Here is a 25,015-nt window from a genome sequence, read left to right on the forward strand (position 1 = left end):
CCACGACAGCCTGGTACGAAGGTAGTCCTCCACGCTGGCGTCCGTGCACGGACACTCCAGGGCGTGGGGAAACAGCCGAATTAATGATGACGAGGGTCATGTAAGGTGATGATAGAAGGAAGATTGCTTTGCGGACCGTGGGAATGGATGGTCCCCTCATTATCAGAATAACAGAACAGCAAGTCTTATTTACTGGAGACGTGAGGGGGCGGCTGTTGGGTTCTTGCTGCTTTACTGTCAGCAATTAAGCATTTGCAATACAGAAGGACTATTGTCTCTTTTAAGAGGAAATAAAAGCCCTCCTCCTCCTCTCTCTATCTATCCCAACCTCTAGCTCCTGGTTTTATTTTGGAAATGCTCTTTGAAGGCCTTTGGTTTTCTTGTTTCTTTTCAGGCAGATTCAGCCCTTGGGAAGTTTTTTTTTTTGCAGAGGAGATTGCCCCTTTCTTTCCCTAGAGTTTGCAGAGTTTCTGTGCTGATAACCTTCCTGGTGATGTTCTGAAGTGACCGGAAATGTGATTTCCCAGACAGCCAAAGGCAGGGTGTCACGTGACCCACTTTTCCACACAGGTCTCCTTGTGGGGAGTGTGTATACTCAAGGCCAAGTGATGACGGAAAAAAATACCTCACTGATACACAGTCTGGCAGTGAAAACCTAATAGGAAGAGGATAGGATTTAGAGGAGGAAGTAAGCAGACTGAGGCTTCAGTGAGTTGCCAGAGGTCTTTAACTGAATAATCAACGCTTCTGAACCAAGACCAGAATCTATGAGAGAGTCTATGAGAGGGAATTGGGGTGTCTTAGATGGTCTTGGGTTCTTTTTTGTTTTGCCTGAATAACTTAAGTTTGAATGCATCACCAAACCCTGTTGGAGTGTGGCCTACCGGAACCCCTGCTTGGCAGGAAAATGGCAGATCAGTGGGGTTGTGCCTCACGTCCATCTCAACAGATGCCACTGTGGCTCTGGCCACAGTTGTGGGTTAATTTTGCGAGGGCTTGACCCGTGGGCAGATCAACTATCTCCTCTCTGTTTTCAGGCCACAGGACACAGTCTTCACTTCCAGCCAGTCAATACTTGTGTTTTTAGGGGAATATGTGCACGGAAGGGCTAGGTAAAGAGGCTTTATGAATGAACCAGTAGGAAAGACAGATTGAGGAGGATCACTTTTTAGAATGTAAGACTATGTGGAAAGAGCATTTGCTGGGAGTCAAAAACTGAATCTCAATCCTAACCATGCCCCTACTCGGCATGGGGCCTTGTTTACAACTACTTTTATCTCTTGGATACGGTGGTTGCTTTGTGTGTGTGTTAGTCACTCAGTTGTGTCCGACTCTTTGCGGTCCCATGAACTGTCCATGAAATTCTCCAGGCAAGAATACTGGAGTGGGTTGCCATTTCCATCTCCAGGGGATCTTCCCGACCCAGGGTTCAGAACCCGGGTCTCTTGCATTGCAGGCAGGTGCTTTACTGTCTGAGCTACTAGGGAAGCAGGTCTTGGAGACCCAGGGATAATGATACCTACTACAGATCTACTACACCTGCTCAAAATCTACTCTAAACCACACCAGAATTTTGAAAGGGTGAAATGAGGTGCCGGAGAAGAGAACATTGAAGACTTCAAAGCTGTGATGTCCAATATGACAACCACTAGCCACATGTGGCTTTTGGGATTATTATTTAATTAAATCAATCAATTTTTAAAAAATTAATTAAAATTAAATAAAATGAAAATTTTAGTTTCTGAGTCATACTAGCCACCTTTTTAGTGCCCAGTAGACACTTGTGGCTAGTGGATACCATATTGGGCAATAAAGACATAGGACATTTGCATTATCACAGAAAGTTTTATGGGCAGCTCTGCCTGAAAGCACTATCTAGGGTGTGATATTAAAGATGTGAAGGATGGCATGTTTAGGGGTGATAAATACTGTCACAGTTAGGGGTTCTTAGAAAGAAACAAAACGCACCCAAGTTGGCTGGAGTAAAATGAGATATTTGTTTGACTAATTTCAAGAAAAACACATGTGCCCCAAAGGATCTCTTGAGAGTCCCTTGGACAGCAAGGAGATCAAACCAGTCAATCCTAAAGAAAAACAGCCCTTTTCCTAAGGGAAATCGATCCCAAGGATTGGAGATACAGCCAGACTTCAAGAGGAATTGGAACCAGTTTCTGAAAGACTATCGAGAACAAAAGAAGTATGGCTGAGTGCCTTTGATGTTTACCTAAAACGGTTGTATTTTTAATAGGCTATACCCCAATACAAAATAAAACGTTGAAAACAAAAGAAGCTACTCTCTCCCCATTGCCTCTCCCTCTTCCTCTTGCTGTTCTCTCCCTGTGGCCACTTGTGTTTTTGTCTCTTTTTCTCTGTCTATGGCATCTTCTTTCCTCTCCTCCTCCTTCACTTCTTCCTTTTCTTCTTTCTCTACCCCTTTCCTTCTCCTCTCTCCTCTCTCTGCAAGTCCAGTTTTCTCAACTGTACTACTCATGGTCCAAAGAGGGCTCCAAAGAATTCAGTTCTTAAAACTTGCTTTATTGCAGTATCATTGATTTACAGTGCTGTGTTGGTTTCCAAGGTACAGCAAAGTGATTCAGTTATACATGTATATAATAGTTTGCATCTGCTACTCCCAAACACCAATCCTCCCCCAACCCTCCTCCTTGACAACCACCTGCTCTCTATGTCTGTGAGTCTGTTTCTATTTTGTAAATAATTTAATTTGTGTCAAAGTTTAGATTCCACATATAAGTGATACCATATAGTATTTGTCTTTCTCTGCCTGACTTACTTCATTTAGTATGGTAATCTGCAGGTCCATCCATGTTGCTGCAAATGGCATTATTTAATTCTTCTTATGGCTGAGTAATATTCCATTGTGTATATATAACTACATCTTCTTTATCCATTCATCTGTCAATGAACATTTACGTTGTTTCCATGTCTTAGGTCTTCAGTTCAGTTGCTCAGTCATGTCCGATTCTTTGCAACCCCAAGGATGGCAGCATGCCAGGCTTCCCTGTCCGTCACCAACTCCTGGAGCTTGCTCAAATTCATGTCCATTGAGTCGATGATGCCATCCAATCATCTCATCTTCTATCATCCCCTTTTCCTCCTGCCTTCAATCTTTCCCAGCATCAGGGTCTTTTCAAATGATTCAGTTCTTTGCATTAGGTGGCCAAATATTGGAGTTTCAGCTTCAGCATCAGTCCTTCCAATGAATATTCAGGACTGATTTCCTTTAGGATTGACTGGTTGGATCTCCTTGCAGTCCTAGGGACTCTCAAGAGCCTTCTTCAACACCACACTCAAAAGCATCAATTCTTTGGCGTTCAGCTTTCTTTATGGTCCAACTCTCATATCCATACATGACTACTGGGAAAACCATAACTTTGACTAGATGGACCTTTGTTGGCAAAGTAATGTCTCTGCTTTTTAATATGCTGTCTAGGTTGGTCATAGCTTTCCTTCCAAGGAGCAAGTGTCTTTTAATTTCATGGCTGCAATCACCATCTGCAGTGATTTTGGAGCCCAAGAAAATAAAGTCTCTTACTGTTTCCACTGTTTCCCCATCTATTTGCCATGACGTGATGGGACAGGATGCCATGATCTTAGTTTTCTGAATGTTGAGTTTTAAGCCAGCTTTTTCACTCTGCTCTTTCACTTTCATCAAGAAGCTCTTTAGTTCCCCTTTGCTTTCTGCCATAAAGGTGGTGTTATCTGCATACCAGAGTTTATTGATATTTCTCCCGGCAATCTTGATTCCAGCTCGTGCTTCATCCAGTCCAGCGTTTCTCATGATGTACTCTGCATATAAGTTAAATAAGCAGGGTGACAATACACAGCCTGATGTACTCCTTTCCCAATTTGGAACCAGTCTTTTGTTCTCATGTCTTAGCTATTATAAATAGTGTCAAGCAGACCCAGTTTTCATCACTTCTCAGGGATAATACAAAGCCTGGATCCTGATGCCAAATGTCCAGGGAAATTTGGTGTGAGGACCACCCCTGCTCCAATCAGGTGTGTCCAAGAGGATGGGGGTTGTGTCCTCATGCTTACTCAAGGATAGTGAAGGGTGGGGCAGATACTCTAAAAAGGAGCATATGGGGATGTTATTGACTATCATGTTCATCCTTAACACCTTGGAGCGGCCCATTGAAACTATGACCACTTAGTGAAAAGTTGTCAGAGATTTGACTAAAGCCATAAAGAAAAAGGCTGTGATACCTTTTCACCTTTGGTTATATGATTAGATCACCAATACAGATTCTCAAAGGTTTGGCTTGACTTCTACATTATTATACCTGGATATAAGTGGGCACAGTCAGAAGCAAGGTGGAAATCGGGTCCAAGCTTTTGTCATTTCTTAAATGCAAATGGGACATTAATGAGACCCTTTTCCTCTCCTACCTTTAGGAAGAAACATGAAGTTCCCCTGGAAATTATTCAAGAGGAAGATGGAAAGGGCTATCTAAAAGAGACTTGAGAGCCGCAGACCACAAGACTGGGGCCAGAGGGCTGGCAGTGGAAAACCCTGTTGGGTTGCGATCTCTCACTGAAAAGTCCCAGTTGCCTTTTTACTTCCTGCCAAAGGAAGGGAGAGAAGGAGCAGACCATGTCCATAGCCTTGAAGCAGGTGTTCAACAAGGACAAGACCTTCCGGCCCAAGAGGAAATTTGAACCTGGCACGCAGAGGTTCGAGCTCCACAAACGGGCTCAGGCCTCCCTCAACTCGGGCGTGGACCTGAAGGCGGCCGTGCAGCTGCCGAGCGGGGAGGACCAGAACGACTGGGTGGCGGTGCACGTGGTGGACTTCTTCAATCGCATCAACCTCATCTACGGTACCATCTGTGAGTTCTGCACCGAACGGACCTGCCCTGTGATGTCAGGGGGCCCCAAATACGAATACCGGTGGCAGGATGACCTCAAGTACAAGAAGCCGACTGCCCTGCCGGCCCCCCAGTACATGAACCTTCTCATGGATTGGATCGAGGTCCAGATCAACAATGAAGACATCTTTCCAACGTGTGTGGGTAAGTCCGTGACCAGCTGCCTGGTTATTTTGTCACATCCCACCCCAGCTTGGAAAGTTGCAGAGGCTTCTTCTGAAGCGGCCTGCCTTTGAATGCGGGATAGCATCCATGTCACTGTTTCCCTAAGTCCCATCATTCACGTATCTGCAGTTTCTTTTTCCATATCTAAGGACCTTATGGAAAAAAAATCATGTGTGGACCACTTATAATTATTCTGTGGTCCTCAGTATTGGGGAACACTGGCTTGATGAAAAGTTAAATGTGATCTTATTGACATCCTTAGGATTAGCCTCCAAACCCACCCAGAGTTCCTAGTGAAATTTTTAATTTGGAGCTAATTAACTAGGTAGTTACACTAACTCTAGTACAATGATTAGTAGTCATCTCTCAGGATGAGAATTCCCGGTATGAAAATCCATGGATTTGTTTGGGAGTTGAACAAACAGGAGGTTGGCATTTTGGAGAAACAAGATCCTGGCATTCTCTTCTTCCCTGATCATAGGTATTAATTCCTGGCTGTTCTATTAACTCTGGACCGTTGTGGAGTGGCTAGACCAACCCAGACACTTGGAATGCAAATGCTTTCGTCTGCTTTGTACTAAAAGCCATGAAACTCTTCAAGGGGAAGGACCAGACCTTTTCCATGTCTTTTATTTCGTTATGCTGCTGATCATTGGGTCTGCCTGCCTAGCCGGATGAATTTACAATTCAGTTTTAGGGCCTTTGGGTCAATAGAGATGAACACTGTCCTCTTTGCCTTGTTGTATCTCTGATGCCCAGCATGGTGCCCTGGAACCTTTTAGGCCCTGAGGAACTATTTGTAGAATGACTGAAAAAAGTACTTATGCTGCTGCAAAATATTATTGAAAAGATCTGAGAAGGTTGGGGTATTAAAAAAAAAAGCATTTGAAACACATTGCTGAAATCACCTTTATATGGGGCATGTGTCTGCATGTGGGATGTGGGAAGTTGAGGTGGGGTATACGGAAGTAATTGCTTATATAAAAAAAAAAACATATATAACTTGACTAAGGTAGTATGTCCATTTTGAAATATTCAGCACACAAACCAATTTGCTCGGATTCCTCTTGTTGCCTGGCCTTGCCTGATTTCCTCTTGCACTTTCTCTCTGCTGGCTCTTGTAGGGCACGAGACGGGATGCATGATAACACAGTTCCCCTTGGTTGACTCACCAGCATAGGAGGAAGAAGGCAGTTTTCAGAAACTCCCCTAGCTGCATAACTGGTGCCTTGGAGGAGTAGAAATTTCCTTGGCTCATGTCTTGCATTTTCATTGACTGTCGGAGGCTTCTTTTGGATCTGGGAGGAATTTGTCTTTTCCGAAAGCATTATAGGCCACTGCCAAGGCTCTGTGCAGAACATGTGATAGCAATAAAGATAAATAAATCTGGGCAAGGATCCCTCCTCATTGTCCTTCCCCTTCTGTTTCTGTTCTTTGATGCTTTGAACTCTGGGCACTTCTGTTCTCTCTGGCAGCTGTGGTTACCACACAAAGTTGCTGACCAGAAATAACATCACGGAACCTGGTGTGTTACTTAAGGGCGAGGAAGCTTCTGGCGGTCTCCTTGGGAAATAGGACATCAGAGGTGATTTTAGACTTTGGAGGAAATCAGTGGATGCTGCTGCATCTCTCAGAGTAATTGACTTTGCTTTCTTTTTCTAAATGGTTTCCTTAGCCATTCACTATGCTTGGGGCATGCTCACTTGATCAGAATCCTCTGTTTCAGCTCTTCCCAATATGGACTTCACAGTATGAAAGTGTTCTGAGAGATCTTAATAGGTGCATATGTTTTGTCTTTTTTTTTGTCCCCATGGAAAAATAGGTTTGGGAAATGCTGAGTGAAACTGATTTCTTTACTGAAGGACTTTATATTAATGTGCATTAAATCTCCAAGAAATCCCTTGAGAAATCTGTATGAAGGTCAGGAAGCAACAGTTAGACCTGGACATGGAACAACACACTGGTTCCAAATAGGAAAAGGAGTACGTCAAGGCTGTATATTGTCACCCTGCTTATTTAACTTATATGCAGAGTACATTATGAGAAATGCTGGGCTGGGTGAAGTGCAAGCTGGAATCAAGATTGCCGGGAGAAGTATCAATAACCTCAGATATGCAGATGACACCACCCTTATGGCAGAAAGTGAAGAACTAAAGAGCCTTTTGATGAAAGCGAGAGAGGAGAGTGAAAAAGTTGGCTTAAAGCTCAACATTCAGAAAACTAAGATCATGGCATTTGGTCCCATCACTTCATGGGAAATAGATGGGGAAACAGTGGAAACAGTGACTGACTTTATTTTTCTGGGCTCCAAAATCACTGCAGATGATGACTGCAGCCATGAAATTAAAAGATGCTTACTCCTTGGAAGGAAAGTTATGACCAACCCAGACAGCATATTAAAGAACAGAGACATACTTTGCCAACAAAGGTCTGTCTAGTCAACGCTATGGTTTTTCCAGTATTCATGTATGGATGTGAGAGTTGGACTATAAAGAAAGCTGAACGCCAAAGAATTGATGCTTTTGAGCAGTGGTGTTGGAGAAGACTCTTGAGAGTCCCTTGGACTGCAAGAAGATCAAACAAATCAATCCTAAAGGAAATCAGTCCTGAATACTCACTGGAAGGACTGATGTTGAAGCTGAAACTCCAATATTTGGCCACGTGATGTTAAGAACTGACTCATTTGAAAAGACCCTGTTGCTGGGAAAGATTGAAGGCAGGAGGAGAAGGAGACGACAGAGGATGAGATGGTTGAATGGCATCACCAATGCAATGGACATGAGTTTGAGTAAACTCCGGGAGTTGGTGAGGGACAGGGAGGGCTGGCCTGCTGCAGTCCACGGGGTCGCAAAGAGTCGGACATGACTGAGCGACCAAACTGAACTCAAATATCCAAGAAAGTAATGTGGTAGTATGTAGGGGCTTCCCTGGTGGCTCAGATGGTAAAAGAATCTGCCTGCTAATGCAGGACATGCGGGTTTGATCGCTGGGTCAGGAAAATGCCCTGGAGAAGGGAATGGCTACCCACTCCAGGATTCTTGCCTGGAGAATTCCATGGACAGAGGAGCCTGGTGGGCTACAGTCCATGGGGTTGCATAGAGTTGGACACCACTGAGCGACTAACACTTTCACTTTCAGTGTATCCTAATTTGAACCTGGTACCTTTTTTCTTAATGGAATACTGTTAGCATCTTTCGGGAAATGTTCATCTGTATACATTAGAGTTGTCAAACTTTTGTATGTATCAGAATTACTTGGGTCTTCTTTTCAAAATTTAAATTCCTTGGTTTTTTCCCTCAACAACTAAATCAGAATCTCTTAGGTGAAGCCTAAGTATCTCTACTTTTAGTAAGCTCCTCCCACTCTTCTTATTTATTGTAAACACCCAGAATGCTTTTCGTCCCTTCCCCAGGAATAGTTTTGTTTCTTTTCTCTCTGGTTTTATCCATGTCATTCTCTCCTTTGGAGTCCCCTAACATTTCTGTCTAGTGAATTCTCATGCATCCTTTATACCATCTCCTCTGTGAAGACTGTCATCTTTCAGAATATAAACCCCTTAAAGTTATGGAATATGTCTTATTCAGTTGACTATTTGAGCACTAAGTCCAGTCCTGGTGCTTTACAAGTTGTTGGATGGATGGATGGATAGAAAAATAGTCCTTATAAAGTTCCAGCATGTGTATGGTATGGTGTTCGTGATCAAAGTAAACAAATGTCTCTGAAACCCATTATCACCATTCCTGGGTATTTCCTCCACTTTGCCTTCCGTGGAGCTTAATTTTCTCTGTTTAACTTTTCCAAGGTTAAAACATTTGTTGTTCAGTTGCTAAGCTGTGTCAGACTCTTTGCAACCCCATGGACTGCAGCACACCAGGCTCCTCTGTCCTTAAGTATCTCCCTGAGTTTGCTCAAGTTCCTGTTCATTGAGTCGATAATGACATCCAACCATCTCATCCTCCATCACCCCTTTCTCTTGCCCTTAATCTTTCCCAGCACCAGGGTCTTTCCCAATGAGTTGGCTCTTTGCATCTGGGATTTCTGCTTTGGCCCAGCTGCTTCATTCTTTCTGGAGCTATTAGTATTATTAATTGCCCTTCCCTCTTCCCCAGTAGCATATTGGACACCTTCTGACCTGGGAGCCTCATCTTCTGATGTAATATCTTTTTGCCTTTCCGAACTGTTCTTGGCGTTCTTGCAGCAAGAATACTGCCATGGTTTACCATTCTCTCCTCCAGCGGACCACATTTTGTCAGAACTCTCTACCATCTTGGGTGGGCCTGCATGGCATGGCTGATAGCTTTATTAAGTTATGCAAGCCCCTTTGCCACGAGACAAGGCTGTGATCCATGAAGGGGGTTAAAATGATAGGGGTTATTAAAAACCACCACCAGCCACCACCACCCTGATGGTCTTCATTGGTATCCTGCTCACCTCTGCTGTTTGCCCTCGGATAACACTGTTGCTGTCTTTGCAAAAACTTGTCTCTTTGGAGCCACTTTCTCTATGAGAATTCATTTCTTCTGCTTCTTCCTCCCCCTGATTCCAGCCTACTTTCCTTCTTTTTGATCTTGGAGCTGCCATGAGTCATTATCATGAAAATGATCAAGATGTCTGTCAGGATACAGTGAAAGAGGAATTTCCAGCCAACAGCAGACCCTGGGCAGATGAGAAATTTGGGAGTTCTGCTTAGCTTTACAGCTTTGAATCCTGGGCATATTTCTTGTCGTCTTGTCTGGGAATTGGGAGGAATTCAAACTTCCCCTCCTCCCCACTGTGATTTGAGGAACCAGAACCGGAAAAATACAGACAGATGTGACGGTTTCAGCCTCAGTTAGGTATTAAAGGATATAAACAGCTGTTGATCTCTACTGCTGAAACATAAAGAAAAACTCTCATCTGTTTCTGGATCCTGATTTAACTAGGATACCCGGGCTATTTCAGAAGTTGAGCCTTCTCGGTTGGGAGAATACCAAACAGATGTGGCTCCCTTGCAAACCAGAGTCTCCTCCACTCTCTCTTGATCCTCCCCAGTCTCCTTTGTTAAAAAGCCAACAGATGTTCCTGCAAAAACTCCTAAAACATCAGTAATTTCAGAAGCAAGGGCCACCTCCTCTTTGATTGTATCTTTTTTTTTAACCACTTTTAGAGGTAACGAAAGAAAAATAGAAAGCCAGAGCCACCCACTTTTTAAATTCCATTGCCTGGCTAATCACAATAATTTTTCTGTTCTAGCCCCCAGCTTCCCTGTTTTTCTGTTATATAATAGGACTTAAATCTCAGATCTGACACTTAGAAAAAAAAGGGAGTTGAAAACTTAGCGCTACTCCAACTCATGTTTTTAAAATGTCTTTGAGCAGGAGGAATAAGAACATTTAAAAAGTAATGACATGATCTCACCTACCTTTACGGTTTTAGAATAAATGGGTGTCAGAGAAGGAAAGAGCAAGGAAAGTCAGGGAATGTGCATATATTGAGTTTGCTAAGCATCAAGCACTAGACCTGGAACATTAATCTTTCTTAATACTTATAATAACTGAATGAATTAAATATGCCATTTTACCAATGAGGAAGCTGACATTGAAACAAGCCAAGGGGCCTTCCTAAGGTTGTAGAGTTAATCAGTCATTTAGAAGTTAGGGTTTGAGCTCAAGAGTGTCTGGCCCAAAATCTCTGCTCTTGTCACTCACTACCATTTATATTATAGCATGAATTGTTATTTTGCAGATTTCCTTCACATGGTGAAAGACTTCTCAATCATGGTTTTAGGAGGTTACCTGCTGCTGCTGCTAAGTCGCTTCAGTCGTGTCCGACTCTGTGCGACCCCATAGACGGCAGCCCACCAGGCTCCCCCGTCCCTGGGATTCTCCAGGCAAGAACACTGGAGTGGGTTGCCATTTCCTTCTCCAAGGCATGAAAGTGAAAAGTGAAAGTGAAGTCACTTAGTCATGTCTGACTCTTTGCGACCCCATGGACTGCAGCCCACCAGGCTCCTCCGTCCATGGGATTTTCGAGGCAAGAGTACTGGAGTGGGGTGCCATTGCCTTCTCCAGGAGGTTACCTAGGAGGGAACAGTTTTTCAGAAAAGCTGATATGGGGTATAAGTTTTAAAGAAATGATTTTGTTTTTTTGTTTCTGTTTTATTTTGTTTTGTTTTTGTTTGCCCCTGTTTTCAAAAATCACCCCTAAAATGCCTGAGCAGTATGTCAGACACTATATCTGTTCCCATGTCTCAGGACTGAGCAGAGGGTGACAGCCTTCGGAAGATGCTTCCTGGGCCATGACTACCTGTTACAGCATTTGGTCATTCACTTACTCAGTAAATGCTTGTGGAATGCCTGTTCAGAAGCGGGTCCTATTTTAGGCACCAAGAAGGAGTGAAGCAGACAGTTCATGTCCTTGAGCAGTTTCCATAATGCCTAGAATGTCAAGATGCTCCAAATTAATCTGCACATTTTTCCAAAATGAGTACTTTGCTCAGTGGACAAGTGCATTGTGGAATTGGTTGCCTCCCTTTGGCAACCTCTCTCGTGAGACTACAGCCGAGTCTCATCTTCTCTCAAAATATTGTGGCAGGAAACATAAGGCTATAAAAATATCCATAGGGATGAACTTTTCAAACATGGGATGTTGGGGAACTGAGTTTAGAACTAACCTTTAAATTTTAACTTTTATTTTCTATTGTTTCCCTTGTGGTTTTTAAATTTTGATATAAATCTAGATAATGCTGGTAAGACAGTGTGTATGTCATCAAAATATACAATATGGCAGGGCTAGCACTGGGCTTGTGGACGGAGACCAGCTCTGCCGTTATAAAACGCTACAGTGGCTATAGTAAACACTATATGCTGGGTGCTATTGGTAAACACGGAACCTCTGGGCTTACATTACTCTGTGTGAAGATTCCCCTTGCACAGGGCTGTTGCAAAGAAGGAAGCAGGGTGCGTGAACACACCCACCCCAGAGCCATAAGTCCCCGTGCTAAGTGCTAACTCACTTCAGTTGCATCCGACTGTGTGTGACCCCGTGGACTGTAGCCCTCCAGGCTCCTCTGTCCATGGGGCTTCTCCAGGCAAGAATACTGGAGTGGGTTGCCATGCCCTCCTCCAGGGGATCTTCCCAACCCAGGGATCGAACCTGCATCTTTTACATCTGCTACATTAGCAGGCAGGTTCTTTACCACCAGAGCCACCTAGGCCCTCATAAGAGGTGCTAAAAAACAAATGGATGGCAGCTGCCTCTCTCTCTGCATACGTTTCTACATAACTGTCAACCAAGACTCTTGGAGCCCACGTGGTGATTTCTGAACAGCAGCCCCAGATGAAAGCAAAACATGCTGTAAGAGCCTCCACGTGCGTTTTAAAGACTCAGCCGTCCTTTTTGCTGGATTGCTCTGTGGTGTGGGGCCATGTGAAAGTGAAGTGAGAGTGTCAGTTTCTCAGTGGTATCCGACTCTTTGTGACCCCATGGGTCTGTAGCACACCAGGCTTCTCTGTCCATGGAATTATCCAGGCAAGAATAATGGAGTGGGTAGCCATTCCCTTCTCCAGGGGATCTTCCCGACCCAGGGATCGAACCCAGGTCTCTGGCACTGCAGGCAGATTCTTTACCGTCCGAGCCACCAGGGAAGCCCGATGCAGGGGCTCATAAATATCCTCAAGGACGTTGGGAAATTTCAATGTTTGGGAGTCAGACCAACTCCTGTTGTCGGGGCTGGGCACTTACCTCTATAGAGGGAAATCGACTGGGAAGGATCATCTCTCTTGGTTTTTAGAAGACTGAGTGTTGGGGACTTCCTTGGAGGTCCAGTGGGTGAGAATTGCCTGCCAAAGTAAGGGGACACAGGTTCGATCCCTGTTCCAGGAAGATCACGTGCTGAAGGGCCACTGAACCCATGCACTGCAACTCCTGAAGCTGGTGTGCCTAGAGTCTGTGCTCGGCAGCAGCAGAAGCCCCCGGTGCACCTCAATGAGAGAGTGGCCCCCGCTCCCTGCAACTAGAAGAATGCCTGTGCACAGCCGCAAAGACCCAGTGCAGCCAAAAAATAAATCAAAAAAGAAAAAAGACTGAGTACAGAGCCTGCCCATGTTCATTTCAATCCAGCAGACCTCAGCACAGACTGGGTGTAGGTTAGCTGGGAAAGAGGGGAGATAGTCACGTCTGGAACAAGCCATTCACTAAAATCAGCTGCCCTGGATTTGATCTCTCAAGAGGAAGGGAAAGGGGTTTTCAGCACCAGGAATGGAGCCTCCAAGCTAGCCTTGTGAACTGGCAAGTTTTTCCTAAGGCTCTGCAAACATGTTTTCCCTTTGGGATCTGAAAAACTATTTGGGAGGGCACCCCTGGTGACTCAGATGGTAAAGAATCTGCCTGCAATGCAGGAGACCCGGGTTCGATCTCTGGGTTGGGAAGATCCCCTGGAGAAGGAAATGGCAGTCCACTCCAGGATTCTTGCTTGGAGAATTCCGTGAACAGAGGAGCCTGGCGGGCTACAGTCCATGGGGTCGCAAAGAGTCGGACACAACTGAGCAACTAACACACACAAACTGTTTGGTGCTCCAAGAGTTTACTCACTGGGAATGCATCATAACAAAGCTGCAATTTTCTGAACACTTCACCTGCATCATGTCATTTAATCTGTAAAATGACCCCATAAGGCAGGTAGCATAAGGTCCATGTCACAGATGAAAAAGATTAAATCGCTTGCCCAGGGTCGCATGGACAGACCTAGGATCCAAACCCAAAGCAGCTCAGCTCTATAGCCCATGCTTTCAGCTAATCCAACATCTCATGTCTGTGGTGTTCTCACCCCAGAAACAGCATCACTCTTGTTTTAGCCCTCCCTGTGGCATCACATGTTAAATCCTCCCTAGGAAGTGTCCTGACGTAAGTCCACATTTACAGGGAAGGATGTGAAAACAGAAAGGGCCCTGCATCCAGTGCAGATCATACTGGGTCCTTGCTGATGATAACTCTTAAAGTTCTGCTCCTGGTGAGAACTTGCCTTCTCTAGATTTTGACTGCCCCTAGTTTATTCAGTCATCTATTCATCTATTCATTCAGTCATCTAGTCATCTATTCATGGAAACCATGCAGAGACAGCTGAATCCAGTCTTCCTCACCCCCACTGGCTGCGGGCGAATTGATGGTCTTTTGTGGATGGACCCGGTTCCCTGCTCCCACTTGTTACGGCAACTGGACTCTGTGTCACAGCAGTGATTCTGTGACTGAGTTCTTGAGAACAATGGTAAATAACCACCCCTACTCAACAAACCCCAAGAGATACCTCTGAAAAATGGTGAGGACCACCAGTGTGCTAAGAAGCGGAGTGGGGGAAGGGCGTAGAGAGGGGAGCCCAGAGGGCCTAGCAGTTGCCCTGTAAGTTAATGCTAATTACCTGCTGTCCCCACCTGCACTGAGTTTTCCCTTACCCATGCTGTGTAATTTTAATGAGCCATATCTCAAATGACAAGTCATTACATCTCAGCATCAGCTGGGAAGGGCTCCGGGCTATGTGATACTCAGTGGAAAACAAAGATGAAAAATAAAGGCTGCAATTGGGGTGGTGGTATCTGCTGTTTTTAGGGGCTTCCCTAGTGACTCAGAGGTAAAAAATCCACCTGCCTGCCACTGCAGGAGATGTGGGTCTAATCCCTGGGTGGGGAAGATCCCCTAGAGAAGGAAATGGGAACCTGCTCCAGTATTCTTGCCTGGAAAATCCCACGGACAGAAGGAGCCTGGAGGGCTACAGTCCATGGGGTCACAATGGAGTTGACCACGATTTAGCGCCTAAACAACAGTAACCTGCTGCTTTTACTTGTTCGTGGTTATAGACATGGCATCCCTCCTTAGTCAGTAAAGACTGCCTTGTGGAGGTCAGTGCTGCTTGGAGACACAGATCAACTCAGCACCAAGCCATTTTTTTCTTTTTTTTTAATTTAAATTTATTTATTTGGCTGCACTGTGTCTTCGTTGTGGCATGCAGGATCTTTAGTTGCAGCATGCAAACTCTTAGTTGAGGTTTATGGGATCTAACATCCAGGGATCCAAGCAGGGATCAAACTCAGGTCCCCTGCATTGGGAGCACGGAGTCTTAGGCACTGGACCGCCAGCCGAAGTCCCAGCACCAAGCCTTAAGGGATGTGGAAATGCAACGGGATGGAGGAAAACCAGTTAACCAGAATTCTAATCCAGAACAAAGATAGAATTGGAAGGAGCAGCTGTATAAGCCGCGTGAAGTGAGGACGAGATCCCCATAGCTTACTGGATTACCACTGATGAGCCAGCTGACTGCTAATGAGCACAGGGTTTTGTTTATCTGAGTGGTACGTATCAGCAGGGCCCTGGCACCAGAATCTTTCTCTCCGTGCCCTCCTCACAGGCCTCCGCCTCCCCTCTAGATGAAGAAGGTATCCTTGCTCAGTGTCATTTTGAAGGGAGAACGACTTATTGTCCTGCCCTAGATCTCATATGTGGAGAGTGAGTCTCAAGCATTTCCTTCAAAAGACCTTTGTAGGTTTCAGGACATGTAGTGTCTATTAAGGCCTCTGCATGTAAGAACTTTCTGGTGTTTCATCTTTAAAAACTCATGCCAAATGTATATTCTAAAAGCTAATTCTATCCTTGTTTTCCTTCTCACAAGTCATGTCTTTCTGTTAAGTCTTCTGGTAAAGTGGATGCTCTGGAAAGATGAGCCAGTTTGGGAAGGTGGGGGTGGTGGCCAAAAGGAACAAAAGCATTAGTCTCTGTTAGACCTGAGGTTTAATCCCACGTATCAACTTCTATTAGAAAATTTTCACTCTCTGAGCTCGTTTCCTCATAATTGCATTTAAAAGTATCTACTTCATAGGACTGTTGAGATTATTAAATGACATGCTACATGTAAAACACTTAGCACAGTGTTGAGACATCGACTGGGTAGGCTTTCAATGCTATCTCAATATCACACAGTATCAGTGTGAAGAATTAGACTTCTCAGGTGAACTCAGATAAGGAAAGAGAGAAGGTAAAATGAATCAGTAATTCTCTCATTTGGCTGTGGAGTTGATCCCACATTTTCTTCATCTTCTGCTCTATCTTATGGATCCTTTGGAAGAAAAGGTAAGCATCTGCAGGATGGTTAGCTTGGCATTGATAGCCAGACCAGGTTGCGCCCCAGAGGAACTTGAATAGCATGTGAGGCCTCACAAAGCCAATCTTACCTTCTTGTTTCTGCTTCACGCCACTGCACCCAGCTTTACAGGAAGTAAAGCCACATGTGTCTGCATGAAGTAGACACATGGAGAACTAATTACTACTAAGTGTAAATTGATTGACTCATGCCGTAGAGTTCATATTACAGAATAGACAATTCCTGAAAATTCAGAGGCAGTTGAATTTTTATCACTTGGCTGATATTTTCATTTCTCAGAGAGCATTTAGCATTTTAAGAAAGCTTGGCAAAGAATCCTTTTAGTGTGTGAATACATCCTTAGTGACGTGTCTGATTGATCCTTTGGAAGTTAAAATGTTTGTCTTCATGGAGAGACAACCTGGAGTTTTTAGTTCTCTCTCAGGAAAAGGAAACATTCTTCAAATTAAGCATTAGGTTTTCAGTGTTTCTACATGTCTAGCCCAGGATACCAGGGCTGGAGGGCAGTGATGAATTAAGGGAGCAGCTCTAGCCAATAGTCAGGTGTTCATTCTGTTGTCTATGCCTGGGATTCAGCCTACAACAGCTGGCTCCTGCCTGGCTTCTGGGCTAGCTGAAGTGAGGAGCCCTAATGCCTGGGGTGGCACCGAAATGGAACCTCAGCATCTGAGGACCACCAAGAATTACTTGTGGGTAATTTCCTTCAATTACTTGGTTGCCTAGCCCAGCCAGGCAATCCTACTATGGCCTCCAGGAGTGGAGTGAAGAAACCTGTTGAATACTGGGGATTTACCCATTTCAGCCTTCAGATGAACTATTCATATTTCACCATCCCAAAATGGGGAAGGAAAAGCCTAGAGCTGAGGGCATCTGTCTTTCTGTGTTTTTGAATTGTGAGCAGATATGTTAATGATATGTACTAAGTCCCCTAGGAAATTATCTGTGGGCAGTAATTGTCAAAACACATGGGTTGTGTTATGATGGCTTTATTTTGTTTTCCAAAAACAGTAAGGTTTCACCATCAGTCCAGGTTCAAATATATTCTTCTCATGGGCTTTGTGACCTTGACAAGCCCTGACCCCCTCTGAGCCTGTCTCCTCATCTGGAAAGTAGGGATATTAAGGGGTATTAATATTAATAATTATACCCACTTCATAAGCTTATGAGAATTCAGTGTCAAACTGCATATAAGGCTCTTATATGCATATAAGGCTGCATATTAGGCTCTTATAAAGTTCCTGGTAGAGAACTAAGTGCTGAATACATCTAGGCTTTATTTCTTTTCATGGTAGTATAAAAAGGAAAGACCAGTGATTTATTGTAGTTTGTAATGCTTGATTATATAGGAGAATTTCTCTTGCAGTATTTGATGTACGTTTCTTTTCCTTCAGAAATAAAAATTGAGAAAGGCTATTGATCATGATATAATTACAATAGTTTTTCCTACATAAACTTTTGTATATAAGTTTATCTTGGAAAAAGAGTAATTTTTCACATCCATTAGAATACCAGTTAAATAATCCAGACACGAATACACGGCTGAAATCAGTAGATTCCATTTTTTTTGTCAGGTAGTAATTCCAACGTTTAAAGTACAGAAATAATAACATTAGTTAACATTTATTACCTGTTCTGGGTCCAGCGGCATGTGAGGTTCTTTATGTGTTTGTTTGTTTTTCTTTTGGCCTCCATGCATGACTTGGGAGATCTTAGTTTCCCGACCAGGGATTGCACCTCAGGCTCGTGCAGTGAAACCCCGGAGTCTTAGCCATGGGACCACCAGGGAATTCCCTGTGTGTATTTTTTTTCCCCCCTCTATCCTCAAAGCAGCCCCAGTTGCCATTATCCTTATCCCTATTCTCAAATGAAGAACCTGAGATAAGTTTCTTTCCCCAAAGTGTGGGGAGAGTTGAAATGTCAAACTGGGGTGGTGAAGCACTCAGGTAATCACAAGAGCCGTAAGCTCCTATACCCTAGGATTGGACGGAACAGTCAAGGAGAGGGGATGGCTAGCGCCTGGGAGCCAAGGCTGCTCCGAACGAGCTGGGAGCATTGCCCTTTCTGTAGAACTGGAGCCAACGAGAGGATGCCGCACTGCTGGAGGCCGAGGAGAACTCTCGAGAAATGTGGGCTCCTGTGTCCCTCCTCCAGTCCCCTGCCGGGGCCGCCCATGGTCTTGGGTAAAGGGGCCTGGGAAGCATACGTAGGGAGTATATCTGCGGGCAAATAAGCAAAAGGCTGGCATACAGAGAAAACAGATAAATAACAAACGTGAGATAATTTTAGGTAGTGATGAGTTCTGTAAAGACAAAGTTGGCAAAGGGAATTGGGATGCTGTAAGATTTCAGCTTCCTTGGTGGCTCAGATGATAAAAAAAAATCTGCCTGCAATGCAGGAGATGTGGGTTCAATCCCTGAGTCGGGAAGATCTCTTGAAAAAGGCATGGCTACCCACTCCAGTATTCTTGCCTGGAGAATTCCATGAACTGGAAGAGCCTAATGGGCTATATATAGTCCATGGATCATATAGATGTATAGTAGAACAGTGGCCTCAAACTTTTTTGGTCTTGGAACTCCTTCAGACTCTTAAAAATTATTGAGAGTCCTAAAATTCTTTCATTTGAACAACTATCAATTGTTATCATATTGGAAAGTAAAACAGAAATTTTTTAAATATTTATTTATTAATTCATTGAACAATAACAATAACAAATGCATCACATATTAATGTAAATAACATTTTAATGAAAAATAGCTGCATTACCCAAACCCCCCTAAAAGTTAGTAAGAGGAGTGGCATTGTTTAACTTTTTGCAAATCTGTTTAATGTCTGATTTCATAGAAAACAACTGGACTCTCTGATCTGCTTCTGCATTCCAATCTGTAGTTCAAGTCCAGCTTTGCAGGGATATGTAGTTGGAAAGAGGAGAACTTTGTGTACCTGTGAAAGGAACCCCGGGATCCATACAACCCTTTGAGAGGCCCTGCTATAGATAAAGCAATGCGGAAGCCAGTCCTTTGCACCTCATAGGCACTTGATGATTTTGGTTGAATGAACATAAATTAAGATTGCATTGAGGGTTTCACAGTGTCTCTTGTGATAAATGGTGACATTGGTGACATGGTGATAGTATAAACCAGTTAGACAAGATTCTTAGGAGCCACTGATCTGCAGGACACATGCTTTGTGGTATTTACCCAGCAATCCTGATGGCTTTTTACCTTAGTGTTGAGTCATGCAGGTTCCCTGTCACAGACTTTAGTAGGACCACCAAAAGAAGGATGCTAATTAGCCTAGTCTCTGAATACACACTCTCTCCATACAAAAATAGATAACAAGGACCCACTGTATAGCACGGGAACTCTATTCAGTACTCTGTAATGACCCATATGGGAAAAGAATCTAAGGAAGAGCAGATATATGTGTATGTATAACTGAATCACCTTGCTGTACCCCTAAAACTAGCGCAACATTGTATATCAACTATACTCCAATAAACATTAAATTAAAAATACTTCCTCTGATTTCCTTAACACTGTGTTCACACTAGCATAATGAGCTAGTTCAAAGGAGATTCGTTCACTGGTGGTGCTAGGTGTGTCCATGTTGTTGTTGTGGTTTAGTTACCAGGGATGTTGGACTCTTTTGAGACCCCATGGACTACAGCCCACCAGACTCTGCTGTCCGTGGGAGCTCCTAGGCAAGAATGCTGGAGTGGGTTGCCATTTTCCTCTCCAGGGGATCTTCCCGACCCAGGGATTGAACCCGTGTCTCCTATATAGCAGATGGATTATTTACCCCTGAGCTGCCAGGGAGCCCCCGGTGTGTACGTAGGAAGTATTTATTTATGCATTTATGGCTGTGCTGGGTCTTCTTTGCTGTGCGAGGGCTTTCTCTCGTTGCAGAGAATGGGGGCTACTCTGGCTTCATCACACCGGCTTCCCACTGCACTGAATTGTCTCGTTGTGGAGCACAGGCTCTAGGGTACGTGGGCTTCGCTAGTTATGGCGTGTGGGGTCTAGAGCTTGGGTTCAGTAGTTGCGGCACACAGGCTTTGTTGCTCCTCTGTACGTGGGATCTTCCTGAACCAGGGATCAAACCTATGCCCCCTGCATTGCAAGGGGGACTCTTAACCACCAAATCACCAGGGAGGCCCCGTAGGAAGTATTTTAAAATTTAAATGGACTTTTTATGATACAATTGCAGCAATGTGCTATACAATAGGGAGTGGTAAACCATCACCAGGGACACACCTTGAAAATTTTCTGCAACAGTCTTCAATATAACTTTCTATCTGGGTGAGAGAGGTTGTGAGATTTTTCTCACCATCAACTACTATTCATTCTTATAGAATGCTGACCGTAGCCAAGATCTAAGTAATACAGTAAAGTAGCTGTTATGAAAAACAAATCAAATGAATGATTTAGACACTTATTTGCTCCTTTGGATTATCTGTGATCCTGCTGTTTCTGTGAACACAGATCATTGAATTCAGCATTAATTGAAAGCCCTGACAAGGGACAGTATGATGGGGATGAGCACTGGTCAGCTTTGGATGGGCATGACCGCATCGCTTCAACCCCCAATAGGCAGATTTGAGTAACCCTTTGTGGACCAACTAGTTTTCAAATGGGGTATATACAACATTTTAGGCCAAATGAAATGTACGTTTAGTGCTGGTGTCAGAGGCAAATCTCACACTTCTTTTCCGAGCAGATTACATTGTATCTTGCTTTGATGTTATGCAGTTGATGTAATAATGACGTCTACCATATACAGTGTCTATAGTAGGTTAGGTGGGTTTTCCTGATGGCTCAGCAGGTAAAGAATCTACCTGCATTGTAGGAGACACTGGAGACATGGGTTCGATCCCTGGGTGGGGAAGATCCCCTGGAGAAGGAAATGGCAACCCACTCTGTTATTCTTGCCTGGGAAATCCCATGGATGGAGGAACCTGGCCAGCTTCAGTCCATGGGGTTGCAAAGAGTCCGATACAACAGAGTGACTGAGCACATAGTCGGTTAGGTGATTTACAACAGCTTTATTAAGCTGTGTTTTGCCTCTTTTCCAAATGAGGAAACTGAGTCAGAGGCCCAGGTTACACAGCTTGTAAAGACCTGTAACAGTTCTCTCTTACTGCTCTGTGTTTTTCCCTGCACCAGGGACCTCTGAGATACACATAGTCCAGGCGTGTGCATGCATGTCTTTGCGTAAACACAAAGACAGAAATGTATTCAAAGGCTGAATGAGAGAGGAGAAAAACGAAAGGATAAATTGGAAGAAGGAAGAAGTTTGGCTTCTCCATGACGCCAAAGCATGAGACCTTTGCAGAAGAAATCCTGCCTGGATGAAATAAGATGTTTCAAGTCACAGCTTTGTTCCTTTCTCACTGTGTCTTAGATACGTGGATTTGACTCATGGTCTGTTGAAAGTAGGGAGAGTGGCTAGTGGGACAAACCCTCCCATTAATAGGGTGAGACACATGAGGTGGTTCAATAATTTTCATGTGTATAATAAGGCCTGGTTGTGTGTGTGTGTGTGTGTGTGTCTTTTCAAGGTAAAAATATCACTGGTTAGGAAGAAAAGAAAGAAAAAACAAAAGAATATGAGGATATGCCAGCTAGCTACCTACAGTGCCGTTTGGTTCCGCATTGAGGAAATGAGCAGACTAAAATAATTGAGTTTTTATCTTTCACTGCAGTATGCAAAGTCCCTCTGATTCTTTTTACTGCCTTTCCTTTTGACTCCTTGATCTGTTAACCCTGTTTCTCTGCTATGAACCCTATTTCTCATAACACTAGGAGACCGAGGTCGTAATGTTGCTGTGAGGACTTAATAAGATAACACATGGGGCTTGGCAGGTCAAAAATATCTGATATCTATCAGCTCACATGATCACTAACAGGATTGTCAGTACTGTATTTCTGCTTAGTACTTGCTACGTTTTTCTCCAGTGTGAGAAGCTGCACATAGCAGTGGTGGAGGCTTCCAGAAATTAGGGCCCTGGAGGCCCATGAGAGGCCTCGACAGGCAGGGGCAGGCTTCTGGACGCCCTGCCAGGCTGGACTTTTCAGCCGTGGCCTTGCTGCCGCCCCTCAGACAGTGAACACCGTGGGGCCCAGGAACTGTTTTTTCAGCCCTGAAACATTTTGACTCTTCCAATGGCCATGGGATCTGGCTGCCTCTGTCAGTCTGCGGTGGCTGGTGGGGCTGACCGGGCTCAGTGTTGCTTCAGGTGCCACAGGCGGCCATTTTTGCCTCCTCTCCGCCGTGCTCTCCCGCAGCCGGCCTTTGAGGGAGGCCCGGGGCACACTCAGCTCAGGACAAAGACAGCCAGACTCGGAGCTCAAGTTTTTCCAGTAAGATGGTGTTGCTTTTTCCAGGACAGTTTGAAAAGGGGATGCTATCAAAGTGAACCTTTTAGATGACCCAATTAAATAGAGGCATAAGGATTGGTTCCTTGAAAAAGCTGTGCTTCAGTTAAGTTTGGGGTTATAATTAAACAGCTGTTTAATTAATTGATTTAGCCATGGTTGTGCTGGGTCTTCGTTGCTCTGCGGGCTTTTCTCTGGTTGCAGCGAGCGGAGGCTACTCTCTAGTTGCAGTGCTTGGGCTTCCCATTGTGCTGGCTTCTCTTTTTATTTTTTTGACACTGGAAACATGCATTTACTATTTTTTAATATAAATTTATTTATTTTAATGGAGGCTAATTACTTTACAATATCACGGTGGCTTCTCTTGTTGCGGAGCACAGGCTCAGCAGTTGTGGGGCATGGGCTTCGTTAGCCCGCAGCATGTGGGGTCTTCCCAGATGAGTGATCCCAGCCGTGTCCCCTGCATTGGCAGACTAGTGAGCACCAGGGAAGTCCGCAACAACTATTTAGGAAGCACCTGCTTAGTCCAAGTATTGTGTTAGGGGGTGGTCTGCTGGTCGGCCTGGTCCCTGCCACACCCCTGGGGGTCTCCCTCAGAGTGCCCTGTGCCCACAGCTGGAGCATGTAACTCTGTCCTTAGGCTCCAACCCGCCAGGAGGCTCTGAGCTCTTCTCAGGTTTTAGTAACAAGGTGGACTCTCCCAGTATTACTTACTGGGCCAACCCCACACCCCAGATTCCAAGACTGGGAAGCGGATTCTTGCCTAGGGCTCTACCTGGAACCCCGGTCACCGTCTGCTGGTGCTCCGCCTTGGCTGCCTGGGTGTGCCGTATCAGAGTCATGCTTAGTGTGTTCAGACAGTGTCAGGGTCCCACTGTTTGATCAGACCGCACCACGCAGACCGTTGGCAGCCCCTAACTCCTCTTCCAGTCCGCCTCTTGCCCAGCACTCTGCCATCCTCCAGGGCTCCCCGGGTTGCCTCCTACTGAGTTTGCCCCAGGCACCTGCCTTATCCCCGTGGGTCTATCAGGGGTCCTCGGCTCCTCCCACTGAAGTGGGCCTCCTCCCACCAGCTCAGCAGCATGAATTCTGGAGGCGTAAGCTCGGCCCAGGAGGCTTTCAGCTGCAAGTGAGGGCTCCCAGACTCCGGCACAAATGGGGCTCTGAATCAACTGTCCTTCTAGCCGCTAATGCCCTGAACCTTCCACTTAGGCTTTTTCTAAAGTTAGCGCTCTGCTCCTTCGCCCAAGCAGAAGCGGTGTCAGAAGACCGAGAGACTAAGAGTAGCCCCTTCCTTAAAAGAATTCTCAGTGCTCTTGGCTATGTGCACCGTTACTGCTGTCTGTGGATGTGGCTTCTAAAAGGTAAGCTGGCTTGCATCACAATGTCTTAACGGTGTTGCCACTAAATAAGAAAAAGGAGAATGCAGTTGGTATATTTTATGTCTTATCAAGGGCCCCTATTCATCTGGTCCAGCAGGCTGTCTCCTTAATTTAAGAGATAGTAACGTGGCTTCTGGGCTTTCCTGGTGGCTCAGGCAGTAAAGTATCCACCTGAGTTCAATCTCTGGGTTGGGAAGATCCCATGGAGAGGGGAATGGCAACCCACTCCAGTATTCTTGCCTGGAAGATTCCATGGACAGAGCAGCCTGGTGGGCTACAATCCATAGGGTCGTAAAGAGTCAGACGTGCCTGAGTGACTAAGCAGGCGCACAGTGTGGCTTCTGTTAGTCCATAGCTTCTAGATGTGTTTTTATTTCCAGTAGGATTTAGCAAAGTCATTATCCCATGCTTTAAGTAGGCTCCAGACCAGAGACACCTCAATACATTTTTTAAATGACATGATGAGAGAAGAAAGTCTTCTTTTTTCCTTGGAGAGAAGAGGTTTCAAATATAAGACAGGCTGATGTGTCCCTAAGAATGAGTCTCAGTTCTGTTGCATAGCTCACTGCTCACAAATAATGAGTGTGACAAATGTGAGATGCATCGGTGAATTTCGAAAGAAGGGCTCTGGTGACAATGTTACGCACTTTGTAGTGGTCAAAGGGAGATGTTTATCAGAGATGAGCCTACTAGTTTTTTTTTTTTCCCATGTCCATCAAATGGATCATATTCATCAGTGATCAGTAAATATAAAAAACAGGCCTCATGTTAATAAATAAATTTGATAAGAGTTTTGGCCCCTAAAGGAAACGGGTCACTTGTCCCCTTACTGGTGGCGAGGACTTAAAACTCACCAGAAAGGGTTAAAGTCAACATATTTCATATTAAATTATGTAATAACCCCAAATGAAGTCAGATTTTTGAACAGCAAAACGATTTTATTTTTTCCTATAGCAGTCTTTGGTCTTCTAAGAGGTCTTAATGCCAAGAGGGTCAAAATTATTTAGTCTATTCTTCTCATAGCAGATGGTCATTTTCTTAAAAACCATAAATCAGATCACATTTATTCTCTGCTTT

At 44.5% G+C, this 25,015-nt stretch overlaps 1 protein-coding gene across 4 annotated transcripts in view; it reads left to right on the forward strand.

The window, feature by feature from the left end:
• The window catches only part of MOB3B (MOB kinase activator 3B), a 215,045-nt gene that overhangs the window by 71,296 nt on the left and 118,734 nt on the right, over nucleotides 1–25,015 (forward strand). For all 4 annotated transcript variants that reach the window (XM_043890605.1, XM_043890609.1, XM_043890608.1 and 1 more), the window contains exon 2: nucleotides 4,417–5,033. In XM_043890605.1, the coding sequence (XP_043746540.1) occupies nucleotides 4,616–5,033 (418 nt within the window). In that variant the 5' untranslated portion in view covers nucleotides 4,417–4,615. The remainder of the gene's footprint in view (nucleotides 1–4,416; nucleotides 5,034–25,015) is intronic.

This window comes from Cervus elaphus, chromosome 29 (assembly GCF_910594005.1).
Source record: "Cervus elaphus chromosome 29, mCerEla1.1, whole genome shotgun sequence".
NCBI classification, from domain to species: Eukaryota; Metazoa; Chordata; class Mammalia; order Artiodactyla; family Cervidae; genus Cervus; species Cervus elaphus.